Source organism: Lytechinus pictus, chromosome 11 (assembly GCF_037042905.1).
Source record: "Lytechinus pictus isolate F3 Inbred chromosome 11, Lp3.0, whole genome shotgun sequence".
Taxonomy (NCBI): Eukaryota; Metazoa; Echinodermata; class Echinoidea; order Temnopleuroida; family Toxopneustidae; genus Lytechinus; species Lytechinus pictus.
In genome coordinates, this window is record NC_087255.1 from 24,231,778 (window position 1) to 24,246,044 (window position 14,267).

The window sequence follows — 14,267 nt, forward strand, 5'->3', positions numbered from 1 at the left end:
GTCAGCATTTTACAGAATATTTTGCAGTTAATGTTTTAAAGGGTGTCATTTAATTTGTGTTGTATATTATGACTTGTATTAGTTATTTTCAACGTTTGTTCATATTAATTTTATTTCATTTACTTAGCCATTTTGTATTAATCCAATGGTTTAATTATTTTATATTTGTTTATTAACTTTTTGTCTCGCCTGCATAGCAGAGCAAGACTATGAACTTGTATGAACATGTTGGGGAATCAACATCAATATCTTAACTAAAGGTTAAGTTTTTGAAATGTTATCATAACTTTGAAAGTATATGGACCTATTTCATAAAACTTGGACATATCAAGTATTACTGAACATCCTGCGTGAGTTTCAGGTCACATGAGTCATATGGCCAAGGTCAAAGGTCATTTAGGGTCAATGAACTTTGGTCATATTGGGTTTTTTGTTGATTTCCATCATAACTTTGAAATTTTATGGATCTGGTTCATGAAACTTGGACATAAGAGTAATCAAGTATCACTGAACATCCTTTGTGATTTTCAGGTCACATGACCAAGGTCAAAGGTCATTTAGGGTTAACAAACTTAGATTATGTTGGGGGAATCAAAACGAAATCTTAACCAAGGTTAAGCTTTTGAAATGTCATAACTTTGAAAGAATATGGATCTGGTTAATGAAATATGGAAATAATAGTAATCAATAATCAGTGTACATCCTGCGTGAGTTTCAGGTCACATGACCAAGGTCAATGAACCTTAGCCATATTGGGGTATTTGTTGAAATGCCATCATAACTTTGAAATTTTATGGATCTAGTTCATGAAATGTGGATAAAAGGGTAATCAAGAATCACTGATCGTCTTCTACAAGTCTTTGGTCACACAATCAAGGTCAAATGTCATTTAGGGTCAATGAACATAGTAGGCCTATGTTATTACCATGTGAATGATTTTTTTAATGAATAATTATTCTGAAGTCGTTTTCAAAGTCAGCACTGTCACTACATGTATATTAAATCACATAATGCAGGCAAGACTGTTAAATGGATTGTTTATTTATTTGTTTATGTACTATGGATTCATTTGATTTCAATACTTTCTATCTTATTCCATTTCATTTCATTTCATTAATTTTCATATGTTAATTTTGAAAATTATTTTCACTCTTATTCTTATTTTATCAACCTTCAAAACCAGTTTGATAACATGAGAATGTGAACCACAAAATCAACCATTCTTGTAAGTTTGTTTTTGAAAGCCCCTTCTTGCTCTGATAAAGTAGATTACAGTCTCATTTATAGAGATAATGGGGAACATGAAAGAACATAAAGAAAGAACGAAGTAAGAATGAAGGAGAAAAAGGAAAGGAAGAATGTTTGCAAGACCCAAAAAAGAAAGAACAAACAAAAGAAAGAACAAACGAGAGAAAGAAAGAATGACAGAAAGAACAGAATAGAAAGCAAGAAAGAATGTTAGAAAAAGATAAAGAAAGATCAAAAGAATGAAAGAAAGAATCAATGAAAAAATGAAAGAAAGACCAAAAGTAATTTATAAATCAATAAATTTATAGAAAAACAATAAATAAACAACCAAACAAATAAGTAAATAGATAAATAATATTTATGAAATGAATAAATTAGTAAATAAATGAATGAGTAAATGATTGAGTGAATGAATAAATGAATGAAAGAAAGAATACATAAAAAAATTAATAAAAGAAAAAAATCATCAAATTGAATGAATCTAATGTTTTATCTGATTCTGAACAGCCAATGAAACCATGGGGCTTTTTAAAAGTTAATTTTTTATTAAAGTATCAAATATGTTGCATATTAATTTTTTGCATAGTAGGTAATGAGTTCATATTACTGACTAGTATAACATGGTTAAAATACATAATTGCAATGGAAGTATCATTTAGCATTTTTTATGAGCCAATTATGACTAACTCCACTTCAATTATATTTAATCTTGTGTCAGTCTTTCTAACATTAAGAGTATTAAAGACTAGACATAATGCTTGCCTCTCCTTAATACAGAAATACAGTGGTTTTTAAGTTTGGTGTTGGTATTTGGGTATGGGTGTTGGGCTGAGTTTTTATGAGCACATACAAATGAATGTGAAGATTTTGAATGTTTGAGACCAAATTTCACTCAGTTCAATTGTCATTTAAATTCCACTTTATATCACTCTAATTTCACTCCTTTAAGAGTGAATATTTGGCCTGTTGTTTTATAAAGTGAACTATACATTTAATAGTTTTCGTGAATTTAAATTTTTTTTTTTTTTTTTAATTCCTTAAGAAAAAAATAAATTATAGGAGTGCATACATGTATAATGGTAATGTGATGGATTGATAGAATGAAAGCCAATGGCTTAATGAGGGCGGGGGGGGGGGGGAATTAAAAAAGGGAAAATTTATTTGATTTGTTAATGCACATTATGATTCCATTGAATTTCCTTTAATATCTGACCAATTTGACAAAAAATTAATTGAACCCAATTTTATATAAAAAATGATTATTGATTAAATAATCATTTTGTTGCTCTCTTTTTTTTCTTTCTTTGGGGTCTTCCAAAATAATACATTTTAATATGATATAATTTTTTTTTGGGGGGTTCAAAGTTTTGTTTTATTGTGTCATTGATGAAAAAAAATAGTTGAAAAATAAAAGCAACACATTCAAATTCAAGGTCTAGCCCCCTATCCTTTCTAACAGTTAATATTTTTTGTTTTTGTAAATAAAGGGCAACAGTTATTTGTTTCTGTATCCTGTCTGGAGAAGGGCATTTTTGCCTGCTTATAGTCTGCCTGAGCTTGGGGGAGGGTCTCCCAGGTGATCAGCCCTCATCAGAAAATTCATCCAAATTTTTATTACCCCCTTGTCTCAGCCGTAGGAAACGCAGGAATAACATCCTATAAACATTTGATTGAAACTAATTTTCATCCATTATCCGCCAATTTGTTGTGTTTCCGCCTTGGTGTCCTGTGGGGGTTGGTCTTTGTAAAGTCATGTGACCCCATCTTGCTCGCCTGTAGCTCAGACCTATTCATAGAATAGCACTGGGATCCTCAATTTTTGCAAATGTCATGCAGCTTCATTTATTTTTCTTGATCTCCTTTGCTGTTTATTGGAACAGTAGCACGTTCCTTAATATGGTTTTATATGCTCCTTTCACATAATCTCAGAATGAAAATGAATAGAGGTTTTATTAGTTCTATGCAAACATTTTATGCAAACCTTAAATGTGTTTGAAATTTGCTATGCAAGAATGGTTCGCTGAGTATGAAGGCCTAAACGAAAGAAGGGGTCTTTCTCATACGAGTTCAAATATGGGATAAAAGATATATTTCATGATGCAATTTATCACAAAGTGTGTATGGTCTGCTAGTCTGAATAAAAAGTAAACTTAAATTTCCCGTTGCGTGGAATATTGGATGGCCTTGAGTGGGATGCGTAGAAATATTATTCTTTGAACTTTAGATCTTCCTCGTATTCCTCATATTCCTGAGAATAATGCAAAAGGATATTAAGAAAGTAGATGCAAAGATGTAGGCCCTATACAGATAAAATCAAACATCCATACTTGTAATTTGATCAAAGAAGGCACAATAATTTTAAAAATGTGTTGTATCTGTTGTGGATTCATGGTTATCAATACAGCCCCCCCCCCCCTGTTTCATGAAGACTTTTTTTAATAGCAAGTGCACAATTTCTATAACAAATTTATTATCAGCCAATCAAATTGATGGATTTCAGTAGCTTGAAACTGTTATTGCAAATTTTTTATTGTAACAAGTTTTATGAAACAGGGCTCCTGAACTCAAGAGAGGGAAAGTGAAAGTCCTGCGCTGTATAAAGGTCAATGGTATTGTTGACAAACTAGGCATGCAAGCAAGCAAGCAAGCAAGCGATTCAGCTTCGTTTTCACAAGTCATTATTGGGGCTTTCACACTTCCAAAATAAGGAATATATATTGTATTTTCTGATCTTTAATAGAGAAGTCTACACTGATCAGAAAAACTAAGTATATTACTAGAGTGAAAGCAAAATACATACAATATCGCCCCCCGCTTCCCTCTCATAATACAGTGCAAATCACTTCATACTTTTGAAATTACAAATTTTTGTAGACCTTTTTCCAAGTCTTTTGGGGTATACACTGTGAACTCCAGTAATGTACTATTTTTCATCTGTGAGGTGTGAAGGGTAAATGCCCTTCTCTGGACATAGGCTGATAACTGAAACTTTGTGGTTCAGGTAGGTGTCAACACAGTTCAACACACAAAATATATCATCAGGTATTTTGAAGCCTGAATAAGTTCTGACTATTCAGGTGTGTTCTGACTATTCTGGTGTTTTTTTCCTGATCGGGTCGGTGTGAATGTACCTTCTAATGATGTTTATCTCTTCGTATATGAGTCTAACAGTGTTGAGGAGGCACTACTATATTTTTAGATGACATCTTTTAGTCCCATATTTCATATTCTTACAATATATGAAGAGGTTGTCACACTAGCGTATGCCGAATTATGTATGACAAACTGTTTCCTCATTTGATCCCATTTTCTTTAATTATCATGATTATATCAAACATTCCATTCTTGAAGAATTACGACACAAAATTTTAAGAAATCAAATTAATTATATCAAAAAGTAATTTTGTGTTGTTAAAAATATAAAATTCTAAAATAAATAAAAATAAAATAGGGGCTTTCTTTTTTCCACATTGAGGCGATTACAAGATCTTTCATTTTAATGGCTACTTTTTACCACCAATTATGCAGTGAAATGAAATATCATTATCCTGTCATAGTTTGAATATTGATTTTCTTGGTAATCATGAAGGTTGTTTGTGACAGATCTTTGGGCGACTCTAGAAAGGACGGTCGCCCCAAAGCAAAGGGGCAATTTAGGCTGCCATGAGGTTGAAATTCAAACAAGTTGTTATGTACTGAGAAAGTGGGTATTATTCAGATCAATATTTCTATTGCAAGATTATACTTAAGTTTACAGCCTTGAATATTTTTATCTCGACAGTTCCTTGAGGATTGTGATTGCAAATTCCTCAGGCCTCTGATGCTCAATATTTTATTGTAGTTTTGTTACGTGTTTATGAGAATATCTATGCATGTAGTCGATTGTTTTTTTAATTTGATATATCTGTAGTGTTCAATTTTTCATTCCATGTCCTTTCTTTCAGAAACTGCACTCCAATGTTTCTATTCTATTGTTTTCAATTACCTTTTAAAACTAAACATATAAAGCTTTTTCCTTGGCTGAGGAAAGATTAATTATGATTATTTATACAACTCAATATAGCTTTAAAAGTGATATCACATTCATGTACATAATGACAGTTTACAGACATTGGATTTTCTTTTTAAGTTAGTAATTATTCAAAAAATAAATAGCATGTGTATTCATTTTGCAATTTATTGACTTTATTGATTTGAATGATTTGATTATTGATTCTTTCCATTGTTTCCCTTCTCATTCCTTGGCTTGGGACCTTTTAGCCCCTCTCTACCTATAAATCATTTACACATTCCATCTCTCTCTCTCTCTCTCTCTTCTCCTTTCCCCACTGGCATATAGATTGGGGGGGGGGCATGACCAAAAAAAAAGAGAAATGGAAAGAGATAAGGATGAAATAAGAAATTATTTTCTGAATGTTATGTTAAAATCTATCACAAACTTGGAATTTTTGTATCAAGAATTTCGAATATTTTGCTTGCTCGCTCGCAACTTAAATTTTTTTACACAATATGTCAGATTGAGCCCCTTCAAAATTTTTGGGTCATAACACCACTGCCTTTCCCTTACTCCTTTCTGTCTTCTGTCTGTCCATTCCCTGATCCTTTCTGTTGTTTCCTTCCTGGTCTAATAATCTTTCCTTTTCCTTTCTTTCCATGTATATCTCCTTTTTTGTTTATATCTCAATTTCCTCCTTTACTCTCTCCTATCCCCCTTTCCCTTTTCTTTCTCCACCATTCTTTCAAACTACCATTTTCACTCTCTCTATTTTCCTTCCCCTCTTTCCCTTCATCTTCTCCCTGGCAGAAGGGCTGTAGATTGCATGTGTGCGATGATTTTCAATTCCTATGTGGCTGACATAAGGGCATTAGCGAAAGCGAAATATACACTGTGTGTGTGAGTTAACGCCTTTATGCTAGTCGCACAGGAATTGGAAATGGCGTATGTGTTAATTTGAATGCCCATATGCCAGCCAGGCATTAACTTTTACTAGTTAATAACAAGATTTTCATTTATATTTGAAATTGTGGACATGTTGTATTTCTTTGCGTTATTAGGGCTGGAAGGAAAAACCAGCATGCTCTCTAATGGCTTTGCCCCTTCGTAAATTATTTTCGTAATAAAATAAATCAATCTGATCTTTTTCTTTCCAGTGAGACCATGGATTCTGACGAAGAAGAAAACATACCCGAAGATGCTGATGACATATACGATGATGCTGAATCAGGAACAGGTAAAAAAAAAGAGAGAAAAGACATTTCAATATTAAAGCCATCAGTTTCTTAAAATTTATCGGTTACTATAATAGACATTTAATGACAACTTTTCTTTCTGCCAATCAAATTTAAGGATATCAATAGTGTATTCAAATTCAAATGTATAATATTAAATCATTTCCAACATTAAAAGTTTAACACGAAATCATTCTTGTACAAACTTCTTTTTGAGTTACACCCAGTAAGCTTTCCCAGCAAGCCTTTACATTCCAAAATCATTATTATCATTCAGTCGGCATTTCAATTGCTTGTACATTATTATAGTTATCATTGATGACAAACTTATTGAAACTGGGTCTATCTTGACTTATTTGGACCCGTACTCCTAAGACCAAGTAAGTAAGGTTATCACCTAGTTTCATCGGCCATATAGAACAAATATCAGGTGATATGTAGGCCCTGATCTTTTGTGGAAAAAAAAAATTGAAAATTTTGATAAACAGAGGAAAGATTTTTCTTTAGATATCCTGGTTTTGTGACGGAAATTAGAAAGTTCTGGTACAAGGAAATAAATGTCTAACTATTTTGGGGAAATCTTTGTTATAGCTAGATATTAATAGATTGTACACATCTTGCAAGAATGAATAACAATCTTTAGTTCCTTATGCATTACTAAAACAGTGTTTGTTTGTTTGTTTTTCTATATGAGGAAGTTCATATAATAAAGATTAGAGGTAACTGGGTAACTGCATGCACCACATTTATTAAAGGTGAATTATCTGTAAATTGCTAATTGTTCTTCGCCCGCTTTGTCTTATTTCCACTTGTTCTCATTGCGTGTTGTCTAATCCTACGTCGTCTCCAACCAGATCATCTACGTACCATTGCCATTCATCCCATATATCACTTTGTCTCATTTCTAGTAGGGCTATTTCATCTGATATCCACTTGGTCTATATGGTTCAACAAACGGTCCTTGACAATGAACCAACTTCTCATTTGATAAAATAGAAAATAATAAATAGACAAAGTGAAAATCTGATCATTAGACTATTAATGAGAATAGGTATGGGACCAAGTACATGTATAGTGTCAACCAAACAGCGATTAGGACGAATTGTTGTGGTATTCTGAATAGACTAACTGCTTTAAGACCAAATGAACATAACCCCCCCCAAAAAAAAAAAATAATAATAAAAATAAATAAAAAGAAAGAAAGAAAGATATATAAATAAATGAATAAATAATTACATTGATAAATAAATTAATTAATAAATTAATCAATTAATAATTGATTAAATAAGTAAATATAAAAACAATAGCCTCAAGGTTGTTGAATGGAATAAAATTTTAAGAATACAATCAAGTGATGATAACTGTCTCCTTTTAAAAATTGAAATCTGATGTAAAGTGAGACGGAAATAATATTTTGAAGTGCATGGAATGGGATCTGAATAGTAATATATTATCTTTACAGGGGGGCAATTCCATATAAAATTTATCAACCTTTTTTGTACATCTGACCCCATTTTTCTCAAGATTTACTTCACTCCATAAACTGACCAAGTCATGGTCCTTTGAGAGCATTACAGACTTAAAAAAAGAACTGAAATCAGAGACATAAAATGTCATAAAGGTCCCACATATAGGGGGTCTGACGGTACATATTTTATGGAATTGCTCAGTGGGTAGATCATTCTACTTTTGTTTTAATACAGATCAGAATATGAAGAAATATTTGGAATCTGTCCTCAAAACACCACCTGCTCATAAAGACTGCTTACAGGTTAGGATTTCATGAAAAATTATGCCACGTACGGATTCATACCGGCTCATTTTCACAGCCAATCAGAAGCAAGGATCTTCAGTAGCTTATAACATCTGTTGGCAAAAATCACTGATGAAAGTACTGATGAAATGCCCCTATAGTTTCACTTCATGTGCTTAAATTCCTAATCTAGCAAAAGGAGTTTTTAATTTTTTTTTAATTCTCTCCATAGCTCCGCTAACAATACCACCACCACCATCACATCCCGCCCCTATATTGACTGTGACAGGGGCAGGGTCTAATAGTGCACCGCCCCTCCCCTCCATCCACAGCATCCCTGCCCTCCACGGCAGTGGGGGATCCAATGTCTCATTCCCTCCAAGGTCTGCGGAGCATAGTGGGTCCGGGTTAGAGGAGCCAGATATCTACGATGACGTGGAGGCGGTGAGTATGTTCGGCTCAAGAATTCCTGAGTTATGTTAAATTGTCTTTTAACCTATGTTGATTAAAATATGTTAGAAAATGATTTAGGCTCTGATTTGTTCGAAAAAATAAAAAAGTGAAATTCAAGCTAACTTTTTGAATTACTAACTACTTTCTCAACCTTATTTTTGTACATATATAGGTGCATATCTCAATTTGTCGCTACATAGGATGTTTGAAATAAAAATGTTGCTTTTGGAGACATTTGCGGGTCGTTTAATTTGCAGCCGCTTGGCAATTCGCGAAATCCGCGATAATAACCCCCCTTCCCGCGAAAATAATAGCTTATACAGTATTTTAATTGTCTCAATTTATTTTTCCCCTTGTCATTCACATCTTTACTATACTTGTTCTTTTTTTTTCCCATTTTTTTTCATTGATGGCAGGACGGAGAGCAAGATGAATTATATGAAGCATTGGATGTAGATGAAGAAAGGTATTTATTTATGTATTCATTTTATTTATTAATGTTCACAATGTCATAAATATGAATGCAGTGTAAATAAGTACATAATACAAAGATGCTGCTGCTACATAAGCTGAAAGCTTGATTTGTTGAAACATCATTCACTATTGTATCACTTTGAAATACAACATTGACATCTTAACCAAGGTTAAGAAGTTTTGAAATGGTAGTATGACTCGAAAGTAAATTGATCTATTGCATAAAAATTTGACATACATGTAGAAGAGTAGATTATAAGATATTCATATCTGAAATAGGTTATCCCTATACTATTTTGTATGACATTCATTGTTATGTTTTGATATTGCTTTACTGTATAATCATCACACAATGAATATTTTGTTCATATTTTATGTATCTTCAATCCAAGGGTAATCAAGTATCACAGACCATTTTGCACAAGTTTCAGGTCACATGATCAAGGTCAAAGGCCATTTAGGGTCAATGAACTTATATGAACGGTGAATAATTATTAATCTAATTTGTTTTCAAAGTCAACAATTCTTGCAGCTGTGGACGTGACCTTTAACTTGATATTCTTTTATAGGAGAGAAGAGGCAGCTCTTGCCCAACAGAAGGAAGAACAGAAGGAAGAACAAAGAAAACAAGAAGAGAAGAGGAGAAAGGAGGAAGAAAGACTGAGAAAAGAACAAGAGAAACAACAGAAGAAGGAGGAAGAGAAGAGGAAAAAGAAGGAAAAGGAAGAAAAAAAGAAGAAGGAGAAAGAGGAGAGAGATTTGAGAAAAAGATTCAATGTAAGTATAAGGTTTCTAATGAATGATTGTTTGTGTCAATCTCTCATGCATATTCTCAGATCCACAAATATAGATGGACACTCATTGAATAATAGGGCTTGTTGATTATATGATAGTGAGAAATTATAAAAAATCCTCAGTAAATTGGTAATTTTGGGGCCAGTAACATACAGAATATTATTTGTGGGGCTAATTCTATGATTGATCATACACGATATAATCAGTGTAGTAAATCAAAAGAACTAGCCCCCAGTGATCTATCGCTAAGCTTTATATTACGGGGCACTGCTCTATATTTCTGTTAGTAGGCATGAGATAGAACGTTGTTTAAATGGACGCAACAAACAGATCCGCCTCATTTCTTGATGGACAGTTATGGTGTCATGCTTATAGCATTTGAAGAAAATTTGTGCTAATAATTACAATTTCATCTTTTATCGCAATGATGAGAGGACCGGGCCATTCCTCATGGAAAATAACCAAGCATGTTTGCATACAAGGAAGTGTTTATGAAAATTCATTTGTGATTAATTGCAAATTTGTAAATCAAACTTTGATTTGGGAAAAAAATAATTTTTACTTTCTGTCGCAACGAGCAAACCAAGCCAGCAATTAGTATCACATTTGTAATTAATTGATGGATTTTGGTTTTTTGGCTGTTTTTTTTAATACAAGCTTAGACATGATATTTAAAAGTGATATGAAATGAACACCCACAGGTATGTGGATATCTTTGACAAATTGAAATAAGAAACTTCTTATGCTTTTGATCCTCTTCAAGAGTACTTGATAATCAAAACAACTCGTCTTACAAATTGAAGTTTACAAAGTGATATGTATCCGATAATCTGAAGCAATCTAGGAAGATTGTAATTTATTTCAGATTAGAGAATAAGGAAGCATGAAAGAGGAACATTCTTTAAGAGAAAATATATATCAGTGGGAATATGTAGATGATATTTCAAACATATTGTATTTGCCAGTTGTGATAACAATCTAGAGATTAGAAATGAAAGAGGAACATTAAGAAAAAATATTATTGGGAATATTTAGATGATGTTTCATGCATTATTGTACTTACCAGTCATGATGACAATCTATACATTAGTTTGAACCAAATTAAAGAAAAGGACCACCCATGTATATGTATGTATCAAATGAAGCTGGTAGAAACTGTAGTTGCTGAGAAATCAGCAAAATAAGCTTGGCATTTTGTGGTGCAGCATGTTGAAAATCTTTCAAGTAAGGTGACTTAAGCAATCAACACCTTACCTATTTCTCTCTCTCTCTTCCTCTGTCTTTCTCTGTCTCGATCTGTCTCTCTATCTCTGTCTATCTCTCTCTATCCTAGATCAAGGGAGACATCAACATCATCGATGAGGGCATCGTCCTGGAGGCCATGGATGCGGAGTATGAGAAGTACGGGCTGCAATGTCAGATCGGAGAGAAGATTGAAATCCTCAGGAAAGAGGGAAATCCCCCTGGGAAGTGGCTGGCTAGGAACCCAGGCGGACATTGTAAGTGATATAATTCTAAGAACTGTTGATTTTCTGGTGCAGTGAAACCTTATATAAAGGTCACCTAATAAGGGAGTCCTGGGGGCCCGTCTTACAAAAGAGTTGCGATTGATCCAATCAATCGCAATTATGGAAAGCCAGCAACATCAACATCTAAAATGCATATCTGTGCCAAATTTTTTTCTAGATATGATGTATATTCATACATTCGTCGTTTTCATGAAAATCTGGTGTGTTCGCCTTTGTTTACAAAGGATATTTTGCAAATTTCCTGTAGAAAAACTTATTACACCGATAGATTTCCATAGAGTTCTGATTGATTGGATCGATCGTAACTCTTTGTAAGACGGGGCCCAGAAAGTGGTCCATATAAGCCGGTGGTCTATGTAGACACGTTCCTGTAACACATGTTTCAGTGGGGAATTTTTATTTATTTATTTTATTTTTTTTTGGGGGGGGGGGGGTACTCACGAAATAAGGCATACGGGGATGTGCCACTGGAATGGGTCGCTCTTTTGGAAGAAATCCCTAAACATAGGGGTATGGTTTTATGCTGGAAAATCCCTAAACATAGCCCCAATTTTTAGATACTGGCCTTAAACATGGGTCCATGTCCCCAATTTTTAGATACTGGCCTTAAACATGGGTCCATATTCTCCTCCAATTTTGGATGATAACTAAACCAAATCTAAGTACACCCCAGGGGAACTTTATTCAAGGGAAATCAAATTTGAGATCTTTTATACAGGTGACTAGAGTGCATATACATCTATAGGCTTGACTATACTGAAAAAAAAGATTGAATTGATAGTTAATTTTATTAGAAAAACCAATTTTTTGAGATACAAAATGCTAATTTACTCTTCCACAGGTTGGTAACTGTGGATGTGAGGCAATTTGTCTCACTATTAAAAGGCAATGAGGCTTGAAGTACATCTCAACTTGAGTAATCCTTGTGAATAAAAACACTTCTGTCATTATTCATGATTTTTATGATTTTTTTTTTATGTAGATGGTTACGTGGATCATCAGTTTGTGAGACTAGAAGGTTTTGATGCCGGAGAGGTCTATGATGATGTCATGGCTGGTGAGTATGAACGGGGTTGGTCCCTCAATAGGGAACTGTGCTGGTGTATTTGTCTTGATGAACATACCCTTTAATAGAACAATTCAGCAATGTCATTAAATGATAATGTTCTTGTACTTTTGACCCCATTTACTTCATTCTTACTTCACTTTATGAAATGCTCGAGTCACGATAATTTGAGATCATTGCATGAGAGCATTGCTGGTATGAACTTGCAACAGAGAAATTTCATTCCTGGAAGGTTCTATGTTGGGGGTCGGATGTACATACTTTATGGAATTGCCCAATCATGAGTTTGGTAGGAATAACAATGGAATAACTCTTTATATAAAAATAAAGGAATGTTAGGAAGCACCAACACAAACAAAGCTATTACACTATTCTAGATGTCCGTCTCGGTTGGTTTTGTTGGTGCGACCGTGACATTATGTTGTCTCTGTAATTGAAGTAACTGAATTTCATTAATCTGCTATGTAGATACTTGTAGGAAAATTAATTTTCAATTTTACTTTTTATAAGATACTAAGCAAATGTAATTTATTAAGGTTTATTTCCAATGGGTCCAAAGCCAATTCGTCCAATATGTATACTATCGTTTACTATCATTTGGTGTACCATCGGCTCGTCCACTATCCACATGGTTTAATTGTCAATTCGTCCATTTACCATTTTGTCTAATAACCAGTTGGTCCAATAGCCATTTAGTCCATATACCATTTGGTCTGATTGGATTATGTGTTAATAGTGCAAAATGAATGAAAATGAAATGGATATTAGATATGAGATGAAATGGTCATAGACCAAATGGTGATTAGACAAAGTGATGATTGGACCAAATGGTTGTTAGACGAAATGTTGATGGACGGAATGGCATTAGACTAAATAATAGTAGACCATCTGGTGAGTGGACATGTTTGCAGCAGACGAATTGGTAATTTACCATTTATACATGATTTATTTCAACATAAAGTTATTATTATAGTCTTAAATTTTTCTTCTTTCCCATCAGAGAGGGAATTATATGATGGGTATCATGAATTTTCTTACATATCTGTTTGTTTTTGGTAAAATTATATTCTCAAATTCCAGAAGAAAAAAAATCAGAAACACCAATTGAAACATTGGAAAGTAAGTATTCAGCTGAGTTGAACTAATGAATTCCATGGCTTTTTCCTGAACTTCATTGTATTCCTGCATCATATGCAAATATCTGTCTTTTCCTGGGAAATCTATATATACTCACTTGATTAGCTAGTCAGAGTTTTCTCCTTGTTATATAAATGAAGTATTTTCATTCCCTGTGAATGATGTATTCTCTTTCTCTGTGGTATTTCCCTCTGTTGTATACCTATATTTAAAGAATTATGTGGCTCTATATTGCACACTAAAGCATACAAAATAATGAAAATATTATTGAATTTTTTCTTGGGTCTATCTGTTAATTCTTCTTTCTTGACTCTTTAATAATCGGCTTGATGTTGTAAATCTCTCTCTCAAAAAAATCTTCTTGTGGTTTACTAAATAATTCTATGTGTTATGGTGTGTTTCTGAACTAAAATTTATCTTTCAGTCTTCATCGTATATCAGCAGAAATTTTGAAAAAATATTCATGATGGCCTCATCAAATATTTGTTACAAAAATGTGCTTTAACTTGTCATTTCTAGAACGCTTGCTGTTGAGTCTTCTGTTCTTCGATGTCTGCAATTTTTCTCTTTTATATTTAACCTT

The 14,267-nt window shown here is 33.3% G+C and overlaps 1 protein-coding gene across 1 annotated transcript; it reads left to right on the top strand.

The window, feature by feature from the left end:
• The first annotated feature begins 6,395 nt into the window (after positions 1-6,395).
• On the top strand, positions 6,396-13,745 carry LOC129271055 (FYN-binding protein 1-like). The gene is made up of 7 exons (XM_054908405.2): positions 6,396-6,479; positions 8,463-8,674; positions 9,100-9,149; positions 9,727-9,934; positions 11,286-11,451; positions 12,464-12,538; positions 13,628-13,745. Exons 1-7 carry the CDS (start codon positions 6,407-6,409, stop codon positions 13,690-13,692), a joined length of 849 nt encoding a protein of 282 aa, XP_054764380.2. The 5' UTR covers positions 6,396-6,406; the 3' UTR covers positions 13,693-13,745.
• Positions 13,746-14,267: the final 522 nt, after the last annotated feature.